The 27713-nt window shown below is 36.5% G+C and overlaps 1 protein-coding gene across 1 annotated transcript in view; it reads right to left on the bottom strand.

The window, feature by feature from the left end:
• Positions 1-27713, bottom strand: part of CNTNAP2 (contactin associated protein 2) — a 1809641-nt gene that overhangs the window by 850055 nt on the left and 931873 nt on the right. Inside the window, exon 9 of the mRNA XM_081102720.1 lies at positions 9730-9879. Coding sequence (XP_080958846.1) covers positions 9730-9879 — 150 coding nt within the window. The remainder of the gene's footprint in view (positions 1-9729; positions 9880-27713) is intronic.

Below are 27713 nucleotides of genomic sequence, written 5' to 3'. Positions count from 1 at the left end.
GGGTCGTTCGACCGCCAAAGGGGTCCCGACCCACAGGTTGAGAACTGCTAGCTTAAAGTATTACAAAGAGTATTACATATGTCTCCTTTTTTTTTCTCTCCCCTTGACCTTCCCCTGGCCTCCCCTATCCCCCAGTGTATTGTGTCTATTGGTTATGCTTATATGCATGCATACAAGTCCTTCGATTGATTTCTTACCCACCCCCCCAACCATCCCCGGCCTTCCCGCTGTAGTTTGACAGTCTGTTCGATGTTGCTCTGCCTCTGTATCTATTTTTGTTCATCAGTTATAATGGTCTTTATTATCCATAAATGAGTGAGATCATGTGGTATTTTTCTTTCATTGACTGGCTTATTTCACTTAGCATAATGCTCTCCAGTTCCATCCATGCTGTTGCAAATGGTAAGAATTCCTTCTTTTTTACAGCAGCATAGTATTCCATCATGTAGATGTACCACAGTTTTCTAATCCATTCATCTGCTGATGGGCACTTAGGCTGTTTCCAGATCTTAGCTATGGTGAATTGTGCTTCTATGAACATAGGGGTGCATACATCCTTCTGATTGGTGTTTCTGTTGTCTTGGGATATATTCCTATAAGTGGGATCACTGGGTCAAATGGGAGTTCCATTTTTAACTTTTTGAGGAAACTCCATACTGTCTTCCATAGTGGCTGCACCCGTCTACATTCCCACCAGCAGTGCATGAGTGTTCCTTTTTCTCCACATCCTCACCAGCACTTGTTGTTTGTTGATTTGTTGATGATAGCCATTCTGACAGGTGTGAGATGGTACCTCATTATTGTTTTGATTTGCATCTCTAGGATGACTAATGACTTTGAGCATGTTTTCATATGTCTCTTGGCTTTCTGAATGTCCACTTTTGAAAAGTGTCTATTTAGGTCCTTCGCCCATTGCTTACTTATTTTTAAGTCTGCCATCTTCTTTAAAAACTCAACAATGGCCAGGGGGTATGGGAGGGGGGGCGGAGGCGGGGGGAGGAAGGAGTCACACACTCAGAAAGAACTTACTTCCTAGTTCAAAGGGAGAAGTTTACATAGAAACAATTGACTATCTAAAGGAAAAAAAACAGGCAAACAAAAATAAACGACAGCAGATTAGCCCAATTGTGGACACTGGATTCCATTTCAGTTTTGTTTCTGCACATATTATTATTTGAATTTTCAGCAATTTTTAAAAATCAGTATTTTAAAATAATTTCCTCTATTCATTCAGCCAAGGCAAATCAGAAATGTAAACAGAAATACCAATTTTATTAGAAAACAACCACCACAAAAAAACTTCTCTGGTTTGTAAAGAATTGCTAGAAAGAACTCCCTAGATCTTTTGTTTTCTCTTATTTGGATCATTCCCAATAACTTTTGGTGGCCAAGAAGGGCTGCAGGTCACATCTCCTTTCCTCTTTGAGGGTCACAGTTGGCTGGTCTATTTAGAGTCCACAGATGCCCTCCTGTTGAGCCCATATTCCCCCACCCTGCACCAGTCAATTACTCAACATGGCAAGAGAACTCGAGTCAGACCATTTCTATGTGACATGGGATTCTAACAGGTAATTTTGGTGGACCACAGCCAACCAGCACTATCCCAGCACAGATACAATCCGGGGTCCTATGCAATCTTTGTCCTTCCCTCTTTCCTCCTCAGGTGTCAGACCAACTCCTTCTCTTTAACCTCATTATCCTTCAGAGTTATTGTGCCCAATACTTTCCAAAGTCTAATTGTCTTAACCTCTGATCTTTACAGCATCGAACTAAAGCATTACTCATGAAAAGGGAAAGTATAAATTGCTTCATTTTTGGGGTAAAGCATTATAAAATTAACTACATGGAATAAGCAGGAGAAATAGTTATGGTCTACAAGTAAAAACTTGACATATATCACACATTTGCACCAGACATACAAGTCAATTTTAAAATTTGGTCAATTTTTTTTCAACTTCAGAGCAATTCAGATATGGGAGATAATTCCTAAAAGATGCACACAGAGAAATCATATTTTGATTTACATCTTTGTAGGGATATCTGTATTATTTCCACACTCATAACATTATGTTCTTAGTCCAGAGTTTTTAAAGTAGAAAAATTAATGTAAGGAGGTATGAAAGCAGAGTATGCAGGGATAAATAGTCACAGGGTTAAGACAATTCTTGCAAGTCAAAGTTTTCATAATTTCATGATTTTTTTATTTGAAAAACTACTTAAACTTCTCTCTTAAGTTTAAATATTCCCAATTCAAGCTAGTCATAGGAAAAAGGCAAAGGCATATAGAATATCACAATAATTCTAGTGATAATTAACCAAAATCATAGCTTTAGTCAAATTTTATTTATTGGGGATATGAAATGGTCCTTGGAATTTGGGACAACATAATGAATACTTTCCTTTCAGATGAGGTTAATGTGTTCAATTTCATTGTGCAATTCCCTTCCTCTTCTTTGCCCTTTTCTTTTATGCACATAATTGGAAAATAAACTAAAACAACCAAAATTTCTTTGGGAATTGGACTGAAAGAGAAACATTTCTCCCTGTTAGTGTTCTTGTAATGGAAAGAAATAGCTTGAAATTGCATTTTCTTTATAAGTGGAGAAAGAATTTGGATAGAATAGCAAATACTGATCTGAATATTTAAATGAGCATGCATTTGTTTATGTACAATCAGATTCTGTTTCAGAAACTAATAATTGAGAAAGAGTTACTAGGTTAACTCACTACAGTAAGGGAAGACCAACCCCCTCTGGCGAAAAAAATAAATAAAAATAAAAAAAGGAGGGAAAAATCACATTTAATAATGAGCCAGGGTGAAATAATAAAGGAACAATAAAAATCAATATGAACAAAAAATTAATTGATGGGTTCAAAAGCAATAAAAGAAAAATGAATTCCAATGATTACATAATGTTAGCCAATCCACATCAAATACACTATTAACAATTTACAGTCATCTCTAACTTGTGATTTCCTCATTTGTTATTTTAAAATTTAATAAATTGTTAGTTGGTCAGAAAAAGTGACTCTACCATTAATACTAAATTAGTATTTCAAAGAGAGGCAAATTATACAGAATATGGGGTACCCACCTATTTTAATAATGATAAATGATATCAAGCACTATGTAAATATAGGTAATGGTTAACTTCCATTTTATTTCTCAAAAGGTAATTAATAGTTTATTTCTTAACCCCCTCCAGTTTCAGTACAGTTGGACCATAAATGGAAAGTAGACCAAGAGGAAAAGATTACAATCCGGACATACTTTCAAGCTGGAGGAGGTTATATGTGAACTAATATTTCAAGAGGCCATTGATTTCATGCTTTGAGTCAGAATTCTTCAATTGCCTTTCCGAATGGTGGTGTGATCCCCAAATTGGAGACTTATTGGAATTTATTTTTCCTGAGATGGTTTTAAATCAGTAGACTCTTGACCCTGATATATCTCATGTGTGGTGCAGTAAAAAGAACAAACTGTGAGAGTGAGAGTGTGTGTGCATGTGTGTGTGTGTGTATGTGTGTGTGTGTGGGGGGAGGTGGTTCATGATCCTCATAGTTTCCGAGGAGGAATGCCAGGTTCCTGCATGGACAACAACACATTCAGTAGTTTATGATGCACAGGTTGGAAGCAATCTTTAGGGAAACATTGGCAACTGGACCCCAAAGTTTAGAAGGGGAAGGAGGAAGTGTGGAATGGTGGGAAGGGAAAGCCCGAGGCTTTTTATCAGGCAGACTGGTGTTATTCTTGATTCCTTTTCCTACAGCACAGCCCATGTCCCACTGTGGGCAAGTCCTGCTGGCTTGACTTCCAAAGATTGCTTTCAGAATTGATCGTTCCCCGACCCAGCCCCCACATATGGCCCTCACCCAGCTACAACCTAGTCCATCTCTTTACCTGGATTATTGCTACAGTCACTATTGCCCTCTCCATCTCATTCAACTGTGGTCTTTTTTCAAAACAGTGGCTTGAGAGGTCATTTTATTTTATTTTTTAAAAATACATACAGTTTTTAGTTATCAAATGTACCTCAATAACGATGGGAAAAAAAGTTATAGATACAACTTCCCACAAACAGTGAATGTGCAATAAATGGTATCTATTACTACCACCTGCCCCTTGGTTTCCAAATCTGTCTCAGCCCTCATGTTAGAAGACCTTCCTGATTCTGAGTGCTTTCATCGACGAACTTCTATCTGATGCCAGGCTGATATGGACTTGACTTTCCATCTCACTTAGTCAAAGACTTCATAGTCCCGCCTATGCCTACGCACATTCCCAAAGCCTTGCCAGACCCCTGATCCTCATGATAATAATAATTATCACACTCCCCACAAGCTCCTCAGCTTCACATCATGTTATACTTCCTTTCCCTCTTCCAGGGTTGCCCCTACCCCTCGCTCCTCCAAATCGGTTCCTTCACCTCCTTGAGCTCTTTGCTCATATCCCACCTTCAGTGGGGCTTTCCCTGCCACATTATTTTGAATGGCCATCCTTATCAGCCCCTTCCCCAAGAACTTCCCATCGCCTGCCCTCATTCACTGTCTCCCGAATAGACTCAATTTGTGAATTTGTTAGTTATCTCTACTGGAATGTAACCTTCTGAGAGCAAGGTTTTTTTTTTTTTGTTTGTTTGTTTTTTGTTTTGTTTTGTTTTGTTTTGTTTTTTTCCTTATTGGTTTACTGCTTCAGCACAAATAATATTGCCACGTTTCAGTAAATATTTAGTAAATGAAATTACTTAAACCCTGGCTCTGCTACCCCTTAGTCATATACATATATTGCACTCAGATAAAACATGGAACCTGATCCAATAAACAATTATTTTTATCTTCAAGATCCTGAAAAGTTATATCTGCCATAATAATGGAATCTTATCCCTGATTTTGATATGATCAGCTGTTCTAGACCAGCACAATCAGTGTCTCTTACCGAATGTTTACTGGGGGAGGCATGTGTGGCAGAAACTGACAGTCCAGGTGGGGATAAGAAGTCCTCTGGCCTCTTGTACATGTAACTACTAACTGTATTCAGTGGGATTAAAGGGCTCTGCACCAGGTTAGATGTGTAACTGGAAAGGGATGTGATCTTTTAATTTTTTAAATATATCTTTATTGATTTCAGAGAGGAAGGAAGAGGGAGAGAGAAACATCAATGATGAGAGAGAATCATTGATTGGCTGGGCAAGGATTGGCACTTTCTTCAGAGCTGCCACCTCCCACCGTGTTCCTTACAACTCCCTTTCAATAAGCCTGGCTGGCATTGGGACTTTTTACCTCTCCCCTTCTCTTTTTAAATGAAAACAACAGGGATAATAAAAAATGCCAATCCTAAGACAATTTAGAAATTTAAAAATCTTTCCACTCTCCTATTACCATGGCCCCAGGCCAGGATCAGAAAGCTTATTACCAAACAAGCAGTTAATACATAAATTAATTATTTTATTATTATTTGACTATTAAAGTTAATAAAGTGTTAACAAAAGGAATTCCAGGTGAGCGGTAGAGGTAGAGGAAGAGTTAAAGCAGCTAAACTATATTTTGCTGAAGAAATATCCTACCTTAAACTTTCTTTTTCTGTTTATTCCCAGGAAAGAACAAGGCAAAAAACTCTTTGTGCTGAAATATCTGATCATGAGTGTTACTGAGGAGAACCAAGATCTTCCCTGGGATTAGTGCAGAACAGGCACAGGAGATAAAACCTCACAGGGGTGTGAAACAGCGGGGCAGTCCATGCAAAAGCAGCTGCATGACTAGGACTTAAATTCAAAACAAACAAAGCGGGAACATGTTTTAGCCTCTGTCACCAAGTACTTGAGGGCAGGAGACCTTTAGGTAAAACTTTCAGCTAGCAGGAAAACAATTTGTGTTTAATGAGGAAACACTCTGAGTAGTGGAGAAGTTGGTGAGAGGCTTTGGAGAAGCACAGGGTGTGAAATCTGGAATCTTCCCTGGGGGTGGGGAAGTGTTCTCTCTGTGAGTTAAAGTCTCCAGATAAATTGGAAAGGCAGTCATTATTTAGCATCCCTAGGGCCAGGCCCTGGGTTTAACAGGTCATGCTGTGCAATGTCACAAAGCAGATTCTACTGCCTTGTAATAGATGTAGAAAGTAGAACAAATTATTAAAGTTATCTATCAACTAAAGTGAAGCCAGGATCCACAATCAAGTGTGCACAATTCAAAGCTCATTTATTTTATTTTTTTTTAACAAAGTCGATATTTCTTCCCCCTATACTAATGTTTCTGAAGATGCTTTCATTAGAACATCTGTGACTTTTTTTTTTTTAACATTTTCAGCATACACGGTATGAACTTGTGTGGTTGTGGGTGTTTCAAGTTACAGCCCAGAGGCAGCCAGTGTTCTAATCGGGAAGCCAGGTGCCAGAGGTGGTCCTGAGCATTGTTTCAGAAACCAGGATTTCTGCTCTCTTCCTCTAAGCAGCTCACTAAAAGCCAGGGTGGGTTTTCTTTGGTGAAATTAGTGGTTTGATAATCAGCAAAAATGATAGATGACATTGGAAAAGAGGTCTCAGTGGTGAAATGAAAGGTATTGAGGATATGTAGTTTGGCAAAACATCTTTTCAAGACACCTGCAGCCTGTAAGATGACGACGTATGACCCCAGGGAGGCCTGTGACCTGAGCCCGGGAGAAGGCTCTAGAGCAGCAGTTCTCTACCTGTGGGTCGCGACCCCTTTGGGGGTCGAACGACCCTTTCACAGGGGTCACCTAAGACCATCGGAAAACACATGTATAATTACATATTGTTTTTGTGATTAATCACTATGCTTTAATTATGTTCAATTTGTAACAATGAAATTGGGGGTCACCACAACATGAAGAACTATATTAAAGGGTCGCGGCTTTGGAAAGGTTGAGAGCCGCTGCTCTAGAGTCTGGATCACTTATTGATCCTGTGCCAGCCACTAACTTAGGAGGCTTGCTGTGGCCCGACTCTGAGGGTAGCTGAATCCTGCTTCCAGAACTATGCTACAGCTGCCCAAAGAGAACATGTTATTCAAGGTAGAGCAAGTCAGAGAGCTAGGACTTCATTGAGCTTATAGAAGCACGTGCATCAACAGTGCTGTGCCAACTTGCTACAATTATTCATTTAACAAAAATCTACCTGTGCACTAGACCTTGGACTCAGACTTTATTTCACTGTTTCAAGGTGCCAAAGCTATTTGAAAAGGAGCTATGTCTTACTTATCTCACTTTTCAGTGGTTGATGTTGTCTTTCAAAAATAATCTAAAACAATGTGCATCCAACTTGGCTGAGATCCATCTACAATTCTCTTCCTTAGACCAGTGGTGTCAGAATCACTTGAGGTTTAGAATTCTTTACTTTCTCAGCATCTTGCATTTTCATGTTCTAGGGGCAGAACCTGAGAACTTGAATTGTGAGGAGTTCCCCTAGTAATTTTTACACACCCTGAGGACTCAGCGAATGAAGATATAACCAAGGGAGCATCAAGACCATTTGCTGACAGCTTTTCTCAATGTAAGATCAGCAACCCAAGAGAGAAGAAACATGCTACAGACTGCTTGGTTTGAAAACCAAAATTGGTTAAGTGGCAATCTGTACAGCCCTCATCTCCTATAAGCTCTGTGCCATAAATGTGTGGTTATAGCTGTTTGCTGACCCATCTAGATGGAAATAGATCAAAATGGGCCTTAGACCTTCAGCAATCTCATCCATGGCCAAAGATATTCCACTATCACTTGGATGGGTAGAAATTATCAACAGCTTTCCAACGGACTATAGTGATCCATTTTCTATGACAACAATAACAACTGTTGGCCAAAAGCCCATCATATCAAATATCTCTTTGGAGGAAAACCAGTTGGGCTATTGGGCTATTGGGCTGCTTTTTCTCACATCAATAAGATATCTGACTTTCATCCACTCATCAACTATTTATGATGAGCCTTTTTAAACTTCAGTAGTTTTCATTTCCAATAAATGCCATGAAAGATTACAGATGCAGAGGTCTAGCTCAGGACTTCTGCTCCAAGTTGTCACCCATCATCAAACCATGACACAGAGCGAGACACTCCCTCGTACAGGAGTCAGAGATCTTGAGTCCAGGCACTGGCTACAAACTCAGTGGCAAGTCAGTAAAGCTCCTGGGGCTCCTATTTCTTCTTTTAGAGAACAGGGAATAAAAAGCTTGTCTCACTTATTTTTCAGAACTTACTAATTAATTCACAATTACTTATTCATCATATATTCCAGGAATTTTTGTAGAGCCTTGGTGATTCAATTGGGAACAAGACACACAGGGGTGTTAAAAGCAGGTTTACAGTTGTAATACAAATAAATAATAGCAATGATTGATAAATAATAATATAAAAATAAGCTCTGTTTCACATACTCACAATGAACTATAAACCTACTTTTGCCCACCCCTGTATGAGATGGCTGCTCTAAAGTAGACTGATTCTAATAATCAGAAAAAAAATGGATACATATAATGATCTATGAAACTTATTTTATATAAGCAGATAAATATATATGTGAATATTAATAGCTATATTTTAGAGGCAAATATATGTGCACATATATCTTTAAAGTTTAAACAAAAGCCTTTTCTAATGATGTAGTGTATTTGTTTAGATTTCATGTTGCATGATTTAAGATGAGAAAGGCAATAATCTAATAAAAGATATATTGCTCTAGACAAAAAACCTAGCACATTAATAAAAGGTGTCGCCATATTTCATTAATGAAAAAATATCATTTTCTTCCAGGATGCATTCCTCAACATAGAAAACTTTTTAGTTTATGCTGCAACACTCTCTTACATATAGTAAAATTTATCATTAAGAGAATCCTCCTCCTTATTAATTTTTTCATTACTTAAGAACTAAGATGTGTGCAGGCAGTCTCTAAGATGGCCTGAGTAACCCCTGTGTCCTTGTGTGATCCCTTCCTTCATGTGTGAGTTAGATTTAGTGACTCATTTCTAATAAACTGTATATAACCAAACTGTTGGGATGCCATTTACAAGATTGAATTGTAAGAAAACTTTGGCTTACATCCTGGAAACTCTCTCTTGCTATGGCTTTCCTTTCCCCGCTCCTTCCTTCTACTCCCTTTCTCCGCCTTCTCCAGCTCCCTCTCTCTCAGTCCAATCACCTATAGGAGAGGCCTCTTGAAGGATCAGAGCCACATGAAGGAGAACTAAGGCCTCCCAGCCAACACCAGCACTGACTGTGAACCAAGTGAGTGTGCCTTTTTGGAAGCAGACCATCCAGCCAAATCCAGGCTTCAAATGATGTAGCCACACCCAATAGCTTGGGTATGACTTCATGAGAGAGCCTCCTGAGTCAGGAAAACCCAGCTAAGCCATCCCTGACTTCCTCATTTAGAGTAACTGTGAGATAACGCTTGCTGTGTAAGCCACCAAGTTTTGGGGCAATAACACAAAATAGGTGACAAATACAGAATTCAAGGACTTTTGAGTACAGTATTATGAAAATGAGTAGATTCAGAATCTCATGCTTTATACACGAATTGGACTAGAATAATATGCTGATGTCATTTAGTACCTTCATCGTGAAGAAACAAATTTGCCACTTATTTTAACACAATGGGATATGACTGATTTTCCTGATATCTACTGTGTCCATTGAATCAAATATAAATACTTCATAATCAAGCTTCATTGAAACTCTATTTTTATCAATGTATTAGTTAAAAGATTTTTAAAATGGCAGTCCTTTACCTCCGAAGAAGTACTTCTCTCCAGTTTTAACTTGAAGAGGACTGTTAGTTCGAACTGCTGATGCCTCATCTCCATCGATGGTGAGAATAGCAAAATTTTCCTTAGCAAGGAAACGAACCTCGTGCCACTGTCCATCGTTCAAACCAGAACCTGTAAAGTACAAAATAAAAGTAACTTTATTTTCTTAAGATGATTCAGGTTTAAACAATATTTAATATCAACAGTTAGAACTTTATAAGTAAAAATTAGTTATATCTTAATATAGGAAAATTCAGTGCTACTTACAATTGACATTTCATGTTTACTTAACATCATGTTTTATTCTGCATTGAACCAAGTAAGGAATAATGTAATCCAATTTAAGGAGATAATATTAATGTGCCATTGTGGTACTTGGGAAAATGAATGAAGTAAATAAAGTTGTTTGGAAGGTAATGATGAATCATTTTAATTTAATAACTTATTTTCTGGTTAGCTTTACTAGCCTCTACCATCATAAAATGGATTTATGACTTTTGTCTAACGTCTCTCTTTTTATAAACTGTTTTTGCAGTATTAATTTTTCTCAATAAGAACATATGGAAAGTACAGTTGATATAAATTAACTATTTTTATAGTTATTTGTGCTAATTGACCACTAATAAGCATGGCAAACAATACCAGGATTATCTGATCATTTACCAATAAGGTATCTTTATAATGAAATAGGTTATATTTAAATAAATAAAAAGTAAAAAAAATAAATCAACAACTCCCACCCCTAACAATCACATTTCATTGATGCTTAGGATAAAGATCTTGGGAAACAAAAATCCTATCAAGCTCTCCATTACACAGGCAATAAAGTTTCTGTTTAATGTGTTTATTTTATGAATAATAATTAGAAAATTAAGGAGCATATAGAGAATGGCCACTGAACATAAATATCTGGAAAGAGTTTAAGAAACACAAAGAGACAGAGAAGTTTATGAGGGTCAGAATGGCTTTCTTTGACCTTTACAGTTCTGTGCTCTGTCAAGGGAAGTGATTTTGTGTTAGTCGGCTCCAGGTAGAATAATGTAGAGTCCACAGGTAGAAGTAACTTGAAGATAAGCCTAGCAGGTAAAGGCCTCAAAAAATGGAATGAGAGTAAATCAATAAAATGCTGATGACGGCTCCCAGGCTCTGGTCTGAGGTCTGCAAAGCAAAGCTTACAGACCAAAAGGCAGGCTTCTGCGGTCCATTTTGGTGCAGCCTGGTAACTACAAATATTCTCACGTTTTTAATAATTAAAAATAAATAAAAGAAAAATGTTAATTTACTTGCAAAAATTATATAAAATTCACATTTCAGTGTCCATATAAAGTTTTACTGGACTACAGGCACGCTCACTTGTTTACACATTGCCAAAGACAGAGTAAAACAAACAGCAGCTACAGAGGCTGTTTCCCTGGCAATGCCTCAACTATTTACTGTGTGGTCCTTGACAGAAAAAGCATAAACCAGCGGTTGCTTTATCCTCTCAAACAGGAATGCTACTTTAAAGAAAAACATTAAGGCCTTTTGAAACTTAGAAGATAGTCACATGTAGGTATTATTTACTGATAAATATCATTACAAATTATACTGGTATAATCAAAAATTATAAAAATCACCTCTCAGGTATTCATTTTAGATGTTCAAATTTTAATTCAGTATTACATATTTGAGCACATTTCATTTCAACAGAGGAAATTGAAATTCCTTGCTCTAAAGTAACATAGTAAATGACCTCCAAACTATGAAATATGTATAATACATATACACAGATAAATATAATTTTTTGTGCTGAAATTACTATGCAAATGTAAAACCTTATTCTAAAATTAAAATCAGGCTCTGGCTTGATAGCTCAACTGCTTAGAGTGTCATCCAGATACACCAAGGTTGCAGGTTCGATCCCTAGTCAGGGCACATACAAGAATTAGCCAATGAATGCATAAATAAGTAAATCAATAAATAAGTGGGTTTCTCTCTCTCTCTCTCTCTCTCTCTCTCTCTCTCTCTCTCTCTCTCTCCTTCTTTCTCTCTCTCTCTCTAAAAATCAATAAAGCAGTTAAAAATAAAATTAAATTAAAATCAGTTAGCTGTCCGAAAAGTAGTAGTAATGTTTATTGAAAAACTTCTTTCTCAAGTAGTTGGCCTATATCTTTACCATAACGTTTTCCTCTCAAGTACAAAACTGGGTTTAGTATGGATTAACCATAAAAGAGCCTGGTTTTGATTCTGTCTTTTGTTTTTGCATTTACAATGTGATAAACCCTGCTTTAAAATGCAATTTGGGGTTAGGATCTCAAGTACATGAATCTTACAAATGTTCATTCCACAAATTTAATTCTAAATAATCACACATCAGAGGAAGTCACTTGTAAGATGTCTTTAACTGACAGAGTGTCTCGTCCTATATGGTAGACCAAAAGGCCTTTCTAAAAATCCCTGTGAAAATCTTTTCTTCACAAAATTAATTTATGTAAGAAGATCATCAGCTTAATTGTTCATGGCAAAATATCTATTATTCCAATCAGATTAAAATAAAAAGGTTACTTTATTTTCTCCAGGAAACTTAATTACTAGAGACACTGGACTGAAGATAAAAGCAGTCTGTTGATAGCAGCCACTGCCACATCTGAGCCTGAACTGTGATTTCTATTCATTTTAGTTCCAATTATTATTTTGAACTTTTCATGTTAATAATCATCCAGAGGCAAGCTTTAGCAGTCTGTGATAGGAATGGGCCGCAAATATAATGAAGCCCATTCTTCAACGGGGGAAAGAATTATCTAATTGCTCAAAATAAAATATGCTACTTCTTTGAATTTTTCTTCATCTGCATGTTATTAAAAAAAGTAACAGCCCAAAGGCTCACTCTAGAGACGAATCTAATTTCATGGTCTCTGTATATGCAAGTATTTATAGATACACTGTTCTAAGCTTTCTAGGGCAATCACTCTGGAAAGCACTTTACTTGCATTTAACTTACTTATAATTCACAGAAAAAATATATAGATATATATTTTCCAAATAAGTAGGTGAGATAACTGAATCTAATAAAATGTAAGCATCTGTAGCTAATCAATATCAGAACTCCAAATTATAATTCAGATATATCTGTTTGGTTCCAGAGGCTGAATTCTCACAACAAACACACAAATATAAACAAAACAAAAAAGAAAGTATGTTATACCACCTCTGTGCATCTGTGGTCAGTCGAGTTCTCTTCCACTGTGCACACATGGGGCACGTACACACACAGACACACACACGCACACACACACTTCAATTTGCTGCCACCACTGTACAGGAGCTCAGTTTCTGGTGATATCCTTGTCTCATGTAGTACGAGGGTTGCACGTAAACTGAGACACCATCCAGTTTCAGCATTTGCACTGTCAGATTTCTGTTGTACTGGAGGATCACATACTATACGTCTTTCAGTATTTTCTCTATAAAAATATTTTAATTGCCTTTAGAGAGAGAGGAAGGGAGAGAGAGATGGAAACATCAATGAGAGAGAAACATCCATTGGCTTCCTCCTGCACGCCTCCTACTGGGGATTGAACCCACAACCTGGGCATGTGCCCTAACCAGGAATCTAACTGGGGACCTCTTGGTTGCATGGGACAATGCTCAACCAATTGAGACATACTGGACAGGTCTTTTAGTATTTTTTTAATATATATTTTATTGATTTTTTACAGAGAGGAAGTGAGAGGGATAGAAAGTTAGAAACATTGATGAGAGAGAATCATTGATCAGCTGCCTCCTGCACACTCGCTACTGGGGATGTGCCTGCAACCAAGGTACATGCCCTTGACCGGAATCGAACCCTGGACTCTTCAGTCCCCAGGCAGACGCTCTATCCAGTGAGCCAAACTGGCTAGGGCTTAGTATTTTTTTACATTGGTGTTTTTCTCTTAAAATTGTAATCAGTATGGAAATCTTATACTACAGGGTTGAGAACAAATTCTAGCATTTTCTCTCAAGGCACATTAAAATAAGTTCATGAGTATTAAAACCATCACTATATGTTGTGAAACTGAGCAAAGGGAGCTCTGTGTTGACTCTTCACTTTATAATGAGTGGATCAGTGCTCTTAAACCTGCTATCTTGTTATTAGTTTGTAGAGCTAAGACTCTAATCTAGACCTTTTGACACTCAAGAAGCAGTTTTCCCCACTATTCAGAACTGAGCTGTCAAATTTTATGAGGAGAAAAAAAGAGGAGGCCATCGTTTCAGCATACTTCACCTCTGCCTGAGTCTATTCTCTCCAATGCAAGGGAGACTCAAACAACTTTGCATGAAAGACGGACTACAATGAAATTATATGACCTCTCTTGCTGACTTGCTCCAAAATGTGTTTTCCCTTTATCACTTCCTAGACCATCTGCCATTTGGAAGAAGTAGTACAGAATTAGTTTTGCATCAGAGAAGCTATAAGAAATCACCTCTTTAAAGAATTTTACAAATTAACAATATTGCTTAATAATTTTTAATCCATATGAAATGAAACATTAATGTCATTTAAGAATTTTTGAAATTCAATACCATATGGAAATCACTCAGAATACCACAGCTGATCAGATCTCTGATATAAGATATAAACTTACAATAAATACTTATACATTTATTCTGGAAAGAAATGTACTATCATTCCAAGTTTTATTAAAAATATCAAAGAACATAAATCACAATGAACACATCACTAGATAGGACTAAAGCAGCACTTCTCCTTTGCTGTGAAAGAGGTGTTATTCCTCCACTCACTATCCTATAGCCAATGATTGTCCTTGAGAAGGGAGACACCCGCTAAGGACCCATACCTGCTACACAGTGGGTTCCTGATGGCTGGACAGTGGATAAGGACAGGTCTGATAAAGAAGGGTGCTGATGCCTGAACTTAAAAAAGAGACTTATGCCTCAAATTTCCTGAGTGCCCCCATGTGCCTGGCGCCATCTACACACACTGCATGTGTAGCTGTACTGACTCTTCTCAACAGTGAGCAGCAAGGGAGCCGAGGATAAGAAACAGTGGTGTAGTTAAGAGGGCTAGTCCAGGAGCCAGGGTTCTGCATTTGCTCCTGTCCTTGCTAACCTGGGCAATTTACTTAACCTCTTTGTGCCTCAGGTCTCTCTTCTCTAAAATGCAAATAGCAATGCCCACTTTATAGATTTCTTTTGAGGAACAAATGAATTAGTATTTCTAATAGTACTCGAACAGAACCTGGTGACTAGGGAAGCAGTAGATCTATATCATTAGATCAAAAAATAAAGAAGCTTTGCCCAGCCAGCATTGCTCAGTAGTTGAGCATCAACTTATGAACCAGGAGGTCACTGTTCAATTCCCAGTCAGGGTACATGCACATGTTGCAAGCTTAATCCCCAGTGTGGGGGTGCAGGAGGCAGCCAATCAATGATTCTCTCTCATCATTGATGTTTCTCTCTCTCTGAAACATATATATATATATATATATATATATATGTATATGTATATATATATATATGTATATGTATATATATATGTATATACACACACACACATATATATATATGTATATGTATATATATAAAATAAGAAATTTTGATTCATTGTTTTCACAGAAGAGGAAGCTGAAACTTAAGTTGAGTACTTTTCTTTGGATTATTACCTCACAATTACAAATATAGGTATATTTGTCATAAATATCCTTCTAAACAAGTGTAATAAATTTTAACAAGGTGGACATCACAAATATCCACATTTGGGGCACATACTATTGTAACACTTTGATTTAATTTTAAACTGAAAGGTTATTTGATGTTACTTTATAATAGATCCCTCCATTGCTTCACCAATTCCTAATGATGAAAACTTTACAGCTGTACATTACAAAAGGAAACCAGTATTTTCACAAAGACATTTTTTTAAAACCAACATCTTTAAAACCATATTCCACCTTCTGGTCTTAATTTTTTTCATAAGATGACTAAATTGTTTTACAATATTTTCTCTAACATCTCCCTACCTTGTAATTGTTAGAAAGGCTTGTTTAGTATGCAAATGTAAAATGTTAATGAAGCATATTCTACCTAGGCTGTCTCTCTAATAGCATTATTTTTAAAGTGAGACTCCTGAGGTGGTTGCTTTGATTGAACTAGAAGAAACAGATGTTGCTCTTATTAAAGACAAGAAGAAAAGACTGGTTTAATGAATATTGAAAAAAGAAAGTATTTAAAATACAGTAGCAAACCAAGATATAACATCTGTTTCAATATGTTTCAAATAAAATTACAGTGACTAGAGTTTTCAATCTTTATGTTCAATCCTCAATCTTGAAAGAAAAATGTCCTGGAATATGAATCCATCTTTAGGCAGTTATGTGGTTCTCTGATATGTAATATACCTCATAAGTTATCAGTTAACTATTTATGCAATAATAAAGAAAAGGAAGTATGCATCTCTATATAAACATGTCACATACTTAAGTCTTTTTTTATCTACATAAATTCCATATCATTGGGAAATTGATTCAACTTAATCTTGCTCACTTCTACATGCCAATACAAACTACCTTCTATAATATATGACCAATTACAATCAGACAGAACATGAAATAATGTTCTTGGGAAGGCACGGTATACTTCTATTTTTTTAAGCTGAAAAAACAGCTAAATGTGTTTCTGTCTCGGTATAGACAGAATGTCACCTTAGAACATGCCTTTTCTGAAAGAGCCACTATAATGGAACCTTTCACTAGGCTAATACACTGGGGAGAGCACACTTCATGACATTTTTCATGAGTGGTTAGAAATGACCCAGTTGCTTATTTAATATGTAGAATCTTAGGGATGGGCAGAGTCTTTCCTTTCAGGCACCTAGAATCTTCTGAGGAAAAAAAAGGCCCAGATTAATCAATTTTATTGCCTTGTCTGAAAATTATTCATTTGGGGGAACTTTTAAAGTTCTGCACTGAAACCTCCAAATCATTGCCAAGGAAATTAAAGCTCAAAATAAATGGAGATATATACCATGCCATCCTAGTAAAAATTCCAATATTGACCTTTGTAGGAAAAGATATATAATATTATACAATGTATAAGGAAATATTAAAAAACTTAAATATTTAAAAAATAAGGCAAAAAGAAAAACAAAATTAGGAGCTGTATCACATGTTTTAAAGACTTGCTATAAAACTATAATAATTCACAAAGCGATCAGAAATAGACCCATGCATATGTGGTTCATTATTTTTTGACAAGGCATAAGGCAACTCAATGGAGAAAGATAAGGTGTTTTTCTTTGTTTCTTCATTTTTAAATTATGTGGGAACACTGAGTGAATGTAGGAGGGAAATGTATCTCAATTTTCACCATACACAATACATGAAAGTGAATTCTAGATGGGTTTTAGACCCAAACACAAAAGTCCTACTATAAAACTCCTGAAGATAACAGAATACCTTCAGGGCTTGCAGGTTATCAGAGATTTCTTGCGTCATCAAAATCACCTGTTAAATTTGGCTTCACCAAAATGAAGTATCCCTGCTTATCGCTGGACATGGTTCAGAAAATTCAAGGCAAGACAGAGAGCAAAACAAAATAAACACACATATTTGATAAGAGGACATATTACAATAATACACTAAGAGCTCTTAAAGTCAATAATTGAAAGATAAAACTGGGCAAAAGTCACATCATACATAAAGATGTATTAATCCCCCATAAACACATGAACAATTGCTTGACATCATTAGTCATTAGGGGAACTAAAACCACAATGACATGCATTTTACAACCTCTTCAGTTAAAAGGACTAAGTAAGGATCTGAGTTAATCCGTACTCTTGTACATTGCTGGTGGTATGTAATTTTGTTCAATCATTTTGGAAAACTGGAAGTTTTAAAATTATTAATCCTATAGCCTAGCAATTCCCTTCCCAAATATTTACCCATCAAAATAAAAATGTATGCTGTAAAAACGTTCATATAGGAATTTTTTGGCATCTTTATTCATAATAGGCCCATGCTCCTCAGTGCAAGAAAGCTTAGGTAAACTTCTTTCAGGTCCAAGTTATAATGCTGTCAGCCATTTGTTCAGTGTTAATGAATCAATGTACGTATGTATTAATCAAGGTAACTTTAAACAGAAACACACATAAAACAAGGTTATGTACTGATCAATTGATGCAAATGTTGGGATCAGAGGACTGTAGGAACCTAACCCTGTATTTCTTGTAGGAGCAATGATTCAGTGTTCACTAAGTCAGTGTTCACAATGACCATATAGAACATAACTCTTGTGCAATGAATGGATTTAGGGAGACAAGACTGAAAGCAGGTAGGCCTACTAGGAAGCTTGTACAGTAAGTAGGACAAGAGAAGATGGAGGCTTGGACCAAGGTTAGCATTGGAGAAAAGTGTTCAGATTTGTTATATATATATATATATATATATATATATATATATATATATATATTTGTTATATAGGTACCATTGGCAGGTCTGACTCATTAATTATCAAAAATTTGATAACAAGAAAAATATGAGACTTAACAATGGAGGGGAAATCAATGCCATTTAATTAATCAGAGACTGGGGTAGGGAGTCAATGTTGGGTATGTCCATTAGAAACCTAAGTAGAAATTTCAGGCAGACTATTGTACATTTGTGTGTGAGGTTCAACGAAGTCAGGTCTAGACATAGGCATTTGATGGCATAAACATAAATCAGAGGGCTAGATAAGCTTACCTAGAGAGACAATTAAGACAGAGAAGAGAAGAGAGGTGGAGTACTCTAAACTTAACAAGCTGGAAAGAGGATAAAGGTCCAGGAAAGAAGACTGAGAAATAGTAGCAAGTGAAACAGGAAAACAAACAGGAAAATGTGTTGAGAGATTGTTCCAAGGAGGGATGAGCTGCTAGTAAACCTTTTAAGTGCTTCTGAGATATCAAGTAAAACAAGGACAGGATTTGGAAATATGGAGGTCTATGGTAACTGGAGTGGGGTGAGGAGACTATGAAAGATGGGAAATGCAAGGAGAGAGAATATATAATCCTTGAGTAGTTTAGCTACACGGTGAAATAATTTTGGGTATAGTCTATATTGAACACCTGAAGAAAACCATGATTCCTGGCCTATGAAAAATCCTGATTCAGAGATACTAAAAGTGTATATAAAATAGCAGGGGTTTAGCTCTTTGTTCAGGTTAAGAACCATTTTTTATAGAGTCCATAACCTTTTAATTGTACCACCTGACTTCATTGGGCAATGAGAATGTTATCAACTTAGTTATACTTTCTGGAGTCATTTTTCTTATTCTATTTTTTATATTTAATGGCTTATAGATTATATTTTCTATTCCTTAACTAAAAAAATAAATATGGCAGTTAGTTGGTTTAAATTTAATTATGTATTATTATTGTTTATAGTCACTGTTTGGTTTCTGTTATATTTTATGTTTATGTTTTTATCTTTATTGTGGAAAGTATTACAGATTTCTCTTCTCCCCCCAGTCCAATGACCCCTTGCTTCTGTTTTAAATAGAAAATTATTGATGTGAAATTATTATACCATTTTGGGAAAATAATTTGTCATTATTAACATTAAAATTTATTTTTTAAATTTAAACTAAGTCATATTTAGTCTTTTATCTTTGTTTCACATATGTCTCAGTTAAATTGCAGTATCTTACAATTTTCTCTAAAGGCACAAAATCATTCTTGTTTATAGGAAACTGACACTGCCCAAACGGCCAGGGCTTTCCAATCAATTCCTCTTTTTCCAAGGGCATACCCATGTGCAATGCTGTAGAGCATGTTAAAAAAAAAGGGTGATGATTCTCAGTCTCAAGAAGTTTGCCTTATTGTGCTCTCTAGTGAGATTTAAATACTTAAACATACATTTTCATAATTTCCATGAAATATTCCCTATATTTCATAAGCTGGAGTTGTATGGTACAAGGAAAAACAACAACATAGAGAAGGCAGAATGTAGATGAGATAATTTTCATATCCAACTGGAGGTCACTGACAAGCAGTAATATCAAATGTGGATGTACTCTGATTTTCTGTAGCTTAATTATAATATGCTCTTGGAAATGCTGATCCCCCATCTTCATGGCTGCTAGAGAAGTGGATAGAATGAGAGCACATGACCTTGTCAGTGTCCCAAAGGCTACATGATACATTGGAGGGTGACTGTTCTTCCATTCTATCACACAAGTAATATTAAAAAATACCATAGAGGCCCTAACCAGTTTGGCTCAGTGGATAGAGTGTCGGCCTGCAGACTGAAAGGTCCCAGGTTCAATTCCGGTCAAGGGCATTTATCTTGGTTGCGGGCACATCCCCAGTAGGAGGTGTGCAGGAGGCAGCTCATCGATGTTTCTCTCTCATTGATGTTTCTAACTCTCTATCCCTCTCCCTTTCTCTCTGTAAAAAATCAATAAAATATATATTTAAAAAATACCATAGAGAAAGAATACTAGAATACCATAAATGAAGATAATGGAAATTTAGTTAATTAATTCTTCAATCTTTTTTCTTATTTTTCTAAATGTTGATAACAAATTAAAAGCTTAAAATGAACAATTGTCAGAATTTAAGATTGGGTTTCTTTAAAACAGTACACATCATGAAATTCTCTCTTTTCTTTTAAATATTGTTGAAAGTGGTCGTTTCATATTAACCACAGAGGACTGTAATTTTAAGTGGCTTCGGTTCAATAGAGGCTTTTTACACCTGTGTGTGCTGAAGAACCACAGTTTCTCCTCAGAGGCTATCCAGCCACTCACAGCTCAGACTCTCATGAGTTCAGAGAACGATCATGATCAGAGTCCTGCCGTAGAAGAGAGATATTAAAATGTTATGTTGAGGGACAATCCTTTATGATTTGAGTGTAAATCATTATTTTTAAATTACATCATAAAATGCCTAATGGAACCACAGTTTTTCATTTCAGACAATTCTGAATTATTGCCCTTTAATAGAACTGTTTTTACACTTGCCTCTGAATAATTTTTTATCCTTTACTCAAAGCAGTGCCTAAATAATTCTTTAAGCCACAGACATAGGCAAAAAAAATCCGTCTCTGCTTTTCACAGTAGCAATTTTTCTGCAAACCTCTCTACTACTTTTTCTACCATGTGACTCCTAGCGAGAGAGGCAGCTTCTGCTATTTTGGTTCAATGGTCTCCTCCAACTGTGAGCACTGAACCATGAAGGGCACATCTCCATCTATTTATGAACTATTTCTTCTGTAATCTTCAATTCAACAACAATCCATTTTGAGTGTCCACTGCCCTCTGGTAGTTTTTCTCACTTTTGGTGGCAAAATGGGATTGGAAAAATGCTACAAGTGAGCATGGTAAAAATAATATTTGTGTGACTCAAGTTTCACATATATTTAGGCTATAAATTTATTCTAGTCATCCCTTCTTGTGGATTTTAACCTAAATGTGATAGGTGTTGAACAAGATTAAAAATTAAAGCTAATATTTTTAAAAATTAATATATTTAGTATATTATAAATTTGAAAAATAGCTGTTTTACTTTTTTAGTATGGTTTATGGTTTCATGGATTGATATTATATACATAGATTGTGTGTGTGTGTGCATGCGTGTGTATACGTGCACAGATATGTAAGTCCATTACATGACACATAAGATGGAAATACAATGTTAGAATCTGGATAGCATGGGTACTAATATTACCTGAGAAAATTGCTTTACTTCTCGGTCCCAGAAATTCTTATCACTAAAATAAATGATTCATACCTACTGATTACAAGATTCTTCTCAGCTCTAGACACTTAAAATAAGACTGAAATATATTCCTATGCTTTATAGGGTAACAGAAAATCACTGACAATGTATCAATTTGATAAAGTCATGTTGAGCACATTAGCTGAAGTTGATTACTTTGGTCTATAAATCTGTACTTGCCCTTACGGGTGACTCTACACATTAAACACAATGGTCATGCATACCCAAAGTAGATTAAAGAGGCTGCCTGAGATGAAAGGAGAAAAATCACACTGAAAATAGAGATAGTTATTTAAATTGTCTACTTTCGTGGATAGGAGATGGTAGCTGCTGGTAGCTTAATGGAAAGTTGGGAGTATATAGATGGCAGACCAGGAAGATGAAGCCAGTGCCACAAAACAAAACAAAACAAAACAAACAAACAAACAAAATAAACCTACGATCTGAAAGGCAATTCTTTGCCATTTCTGTGATTTAACCTAAGTAGTAAAGTCACAGAATGTCCTGGGAAATTGAAGATAGAGGTATGGCTTTCAGTAAGTGAATTTGTCCCTTACTGCAGAATTCTCTGGAATACTAACCGTGGGATAGTGAAAAGATGCCACCCAGCAGTATCCCTCAAGGGGAATTCCCTGAGGGAATTTGTGTTAGATTAGGTACCTTGAAGCACTAAACTTCTATGATATAGATGAACAGTGATTATTTTCTTATTAACAGGTCACGTCCTATCTCTATCTAAAGTTAACATTAATAACATCTACAGATGGATTTTTTTTTCTTGACATACAGCACAATTATATTTCGTTAGTAGTTATTTACTGAACATTGTTTCATGTTGGTTGCTAGATGAGCAACCCTTTAACATCAATTACTGAATTTAGAAACAATCTGGGGTTTTGATAATGTTCTGTCTCTTGATATAAGTAATGATTACATGAGCATATTCAGTTTTTCAAACAACTCAGAGAGCTGTGCATTCCTGATTTGTACATGTTCTATATGTACAGTAGGATACCTTGGAGATATTTCAGGTTTGGTTCCAGACCATCTCAATAAACTGACTATTGCAATAAAGCAAGTCCTAATATTTTTGCTGATGGAGGGTTTTGCCTTCGATTTGTAAAAAATGCAACATCTGTGTAGTGCAATAAAGCAAAAAGCCAATAAAATGACGTATGCCTGTATATCAGTAAAAGTTAAAAATAATTCAAGATAAGATTCTATGGAGTACAGAACCACCTTAAAATACCTTAGCCATGTAGAAATGTTCACGTTGCTGTTATCTTTAAGGCCATGAGATAGATGTGTACTGAAGCCATCAAAAACTTATGAAGTATGCACACAATTATAGAATATTAGAGCAATAACAATTTAGCTATCAATACCAATAATTTAACACGAAGTATCATATAAACAAAAATAAAAGATATTTAGGGACTGTGTTAAGGTAGAGAAAGACATCATAACATCATAAAAATTCTGAGGGGACTTCAGGACACATTCAGGGCTTTAAAAGGTTATGTCACTTTTTAAATTATGTCTAAATTCATTTCTAAACTTAATGACTTTCCTTTCCTTGATTAACTTATCAACCATGATTACAACCCTTTTGTGTCTCACAGTTATAGGAAGTATAAACTGTTTTAACTCATAGAGCAAAAATACTTAAAGGAGCTCCTGCCCCCACTCAAAATAATCCTTTGACATAAAAATATGTACTTTCTTTTTTTCTGTTTCTTTTTTAAATTATATAGAGTCTACCATCTTTCCATCATATAAAATTACTCTCTTAGGTGTTCCTGGTTTCCATTTTTCTTGAGCTCACCATGTCTGTATCTCTTTGACAGAAAAGTATAACTGCATGCTTAAATATCCTAATGTTCAGGTCTTGCAAGCTCACCACTGTCATAGTTCATTTAGTCGAAATGTTCACAATCTGTTTTCTGATTTCTGATATCTGAGAGAGAATAATTTCATTGGAAACTATGGCTCACAATGCCAGTGATTCTCCAGAGAGACCAAGCCCTTTGGTGGCTGGGGTTATAAATTTGAAAGAGCATATATGTAACTTGAGAAAGGAAATTCAAGTGGCTGATAACTGACTTATGCAGATTATACTTTTAATACATATTTTTATATACTCCGTATTTATATAATATATACTTATGTAGAGCATACTATATCCATATTATCTATAATAATAAAAGTGCAATATGATAATTAGACTGGATGTTCTTCTGGACGACCTTTGGACTAAGCCAGGGCTGCAAGGGAAGCCCAAGTCCTGGGTGCCAGCTGGTGGCCAGAGGGAAGCCCAGGTCCCGGGTGCTGGAGAGAAGCCTGAGTCCCGGGTGCCAGAGGGAAGCTGGTGCTGGCAGCTGGGGAAAGGAAGGCCTACTCTTGCATGAATTTCATGCATTGGGCCTCTAGTATACTATAAACATAGAATAGACACTAAGGCTAATAGTTAAACTCAGTGTCCCCTTTGTATCTATCTGTCTTCAATAAGTGTCTTAAGTATTCACACACTAACGAATTCCCAAGTTAATGCCATATTTTCTGAAAACAAAGAGGAATAAGAAGACCAAATTCAGGATGAAGAAGGTGAAGCAGTATGCCAAAATGTGCTGATTAAGTAGCTTTTGGCCTAAAGTTGACCTTGGCTGTAACCTCTTTCCCTTTGAGAAAGAGGATCTCATCCATCCTTCAACAGAGATTTCACAGGAGGACATTTGAGTCCACAGGTTAATAGGGTGGTGAATTCCAGTTGCTAGTTGCCCACCTGTCCAATATCATACTGATCAGAGAAAAAAAGGGGCTATAGGTCAATTCACTGAAAACCAATTCTCTAAAACTGGGTTGATCAAAAATAATTCTCAAAAGAATCAATTGATGAATGACTAACTCACCAAATGCACTAAATTTACCAATTATCATGTAATTGTGTTAGAGAATATTCTTCTTGAATATATAGTCTATGAATATGAACCCATTCTTCTTTTAAATATATTCATGGATATATTTCTTTTAAATATATTCAATATATGTGAATATATTAGTACTTTAAGGATTGTTCAATTTATCAAAAGCTAAGGGTCACAGGTTTAGTCTTTAATGAATATATTCATGAAGAACATATTCATGAGGAATATAGTTATGAACTGAATCATCCCATGAATATAGTGAAAAAGGATATACTTCACGAATTCTTTAATTCATTTATTTAATACTATGTGCCATGCAATGCCTTAGACACTAGGCCACATCAAAACAAAGTTCCTGACCTCAGAGAACATAAATTCTTCATATGTTTAATGTCTTTAAAGAATAATTTTTAAAATAAGTTTTTTGGCAAATATATTTTTGTCAATTTGTGAATTTATCTGCATTGTGTGAACTATGTTGAGGACTGACTACACTGAATGCTTATGATTTGTTATGAAAATCTCGCAGCAGGATTTGATCATATTGGTCTTTATCAGCCTTTGTTGTGAACTTGGATGAAATTTACATGTGAACATTATAAAACAAAAAATTAAGATCTCATTTTGAAAATGAACAAAGGAGTAAGTCAAGATTCACAAAGTTTGGATGTAATTTTGGAGAGAAACCAAGAGGGCGGCATAGGTAAACACCAGAGTTTGCTGCCTCAAACAACCACTTCAAAAATACAACTAAAAGACGGAATGGACATCATCCAGAACCACAGGAAGGCTGGCTGAGTGGAAGTTCTACAACTAGGAGGAAAGAGTAAAACATACCGAGACTCAGAGGAGGCGCAGTGCTGAAGTAAAATACTAAGGTGCGGAGTGCATGCGGAGTGGGCTGGCGGCTGAGGGCGTGGTTGTTGTTTCCAATCGGGAGGGAGTCTCAGACTCTGAGCTCCAGCTCCGGGCGAGTCTCTAGGGACCCAGACTCATACGGGAGAAGCGGGACTGTCTGGCATCGCTCAGAACCCTAGGGCAGCTTTCTCTCCTTGGGGCTTGCAGCAATTACTGGGAAACTGAGAAGCAGAGCCTCTGAGGGCAAGACTGAGAGCAGCCATAATTGCTAACCCCGCCCTGTTGATCCCGTGGGACCTGCCCCGCCCAAGCCCTGCAGGGAGACTTTTGCTGGATAGCCTCAGGCAAAGGCTAGATTAGCACCTCCCTAGAGATCCAGGAGCCAGGAAGCCCAGAGGTCAGAGTGGGACCATCCAGTTTGCAACTCTGTGGAACCATAAAAGACACACTCAGGTGGAAGACTCAGTGAGCACCAAAGCCCCATTGAAGCAAGTCTAGCCCCAGAGGGGTATCTCCAGCACAGAAGTTCTCCCACTGCAGACACAGCTGATTCTCACAGCCAATTGGCCTGGAGGTCAATTCCTCACAGTGATAACTACAACAATCAAGGCTTAATTACAACAAGACTGTGCACAAAGTTCACAAGGGGGTGCACCAAGAGTGTCTACCTCAGGTAATTGGGACACTTAGCACAGAAAGGAACTCTATCAACACAGCGAAGCATAAAAAATGCCAAGACAAAGAAACAGGACACAAACGACAGAATTGGAGGAAAGCAAACTGCTGGATATAGAGTTCAAAACCACACTTTTAAGGTCTTTAAAGAACTGTCTAGAAGCCGCCGATAAACTTAATAAGGCCCTTGAAAAGACTGGTGAGACCGCCTATAAATGCAGTGAGATCCTCAAGAAGACTGGTGAGACCGCCGATAAATGTAGTGAGATCCTCAAGAAATCTAATGAGACCCTCGATGTTGTGATAAAGGACCAACTAGAAATTAAGCATACACGGACTGAAATAAATAACATTATACAGACTCCCAACAACAGACCAGAGGAGTGCAAGAATCAAGTCAAAGATTTGAAATACGAAGAAACAAAAAACACCCAACCGGAAAAGCAACATGAAAAAAGAATCCGAAAATACGAAGATAGTGTAAGGAGCCTCTGGGACAGCTTCAAGCGTACCAACATCTGAATTATAGGGGTGCCAGAAGAAGAGAGAGAGCAAGATATTGAAAACCTATTTGAAGAAATAATGACAGAAAACTTCCCCTACCTGGTCAAAGAAATAGACTTACAAGTCCAGGAAGCGCAGAGAACCCCAAACAAAAGGAATCCAAAGAGGACCACACCAAGACACATCATAATTAAAATGCCAAGAGCAAAAGACAGAGAGAGAATCCTAAAAGCAGCAAGAGAAAGAAAATCAGTTACCTACAAGGGAGTACCCATACGACTGTCAGCTGATTTCTCAACAGAAACCTTGCAGGCCAGAAGGGAGTGGCAAGAAATATTCAAAGTGATGAATACCAAGAACCTACAACCAAGACTACTTTATCCAGCAAAACTATCATTCAGAAGTGAAGGCCAGATAAAGAACTTCACAGATAAGAAAAAGCTAAAGGAGTTCATCACCACCAAACCAGTATTATATGAAATGCTGAAAGGTATCCTTTAAGAAGAGGAAGAAGAAGAAAAATGTAAAGATACAAATTATGAACAACAAATACACATCTATTAACAAGTGAATCTAAAAATCAAGAGAATAAATAATCTGATGAACAGTATGAACTGGTGATTGTAATAGAATCAGGGACATAAAAAGGGAATGGACTATTCTTGGGGGGGGGAAGGGGTGTGGAGTGAGGGAAGAGATTGGACAATAATCGTGCACCTATGGATGAGGACAGTGGGTGGGGAGTGAGGGCGGAGGGTGGGGTGAGAACTGGGTGGAGGGGAGTTATGGTGGGAAAAAAGAGTAACTAATGTAATAATCTGAACAAGAAAGATTTAATTAAAAAATAAATAAATAAATAAATAAATAAATAAATAAATATGTAATTTTGGCAAAAACACTTTCTACTTACAAAAAAAAAAAAGATTCACAAAGTTTGGACAGTTGCAAATATTATGCAGTAAATTGAAAACCTGGGATTAAGACCCAGGTTTGTGGACTGTGAGTCATGGATTCTCTCCCACTTTCTAGAGCTTCCACTAATCAGTATTTGCACTTTCCAAAACTTGAGACTTTAGTAGCTGGATTTAGCACTGGTAATTAACTCAAATTTCTAAAATAACAATGAAAATATATCTTACTTTTAATATTAAATATATATTTCCCAGTAGCTTTATTTTTTAAAGCAAATTATGGCCGACATATAATACATCTAAGCAATTTCTGTTAGTGTGAAAATAAGGTTAATGTGACTATAACAGTTATTGTTA

The sequence above is a fragment of the Myotis nattereri genome (genome assembly GCF_964212035.1).
Source record: "Myotis nattereri genome assembly, chromosome: 11".
NCBI lineage: Eukaryota > Metazoa > Chordata > Mammalia > Chiroptera > Vespertilionidae > Myotis > Myotis nattereri.
This window is presented reverse-complemented; position numbering and strand designations above follow the sequence as displayed.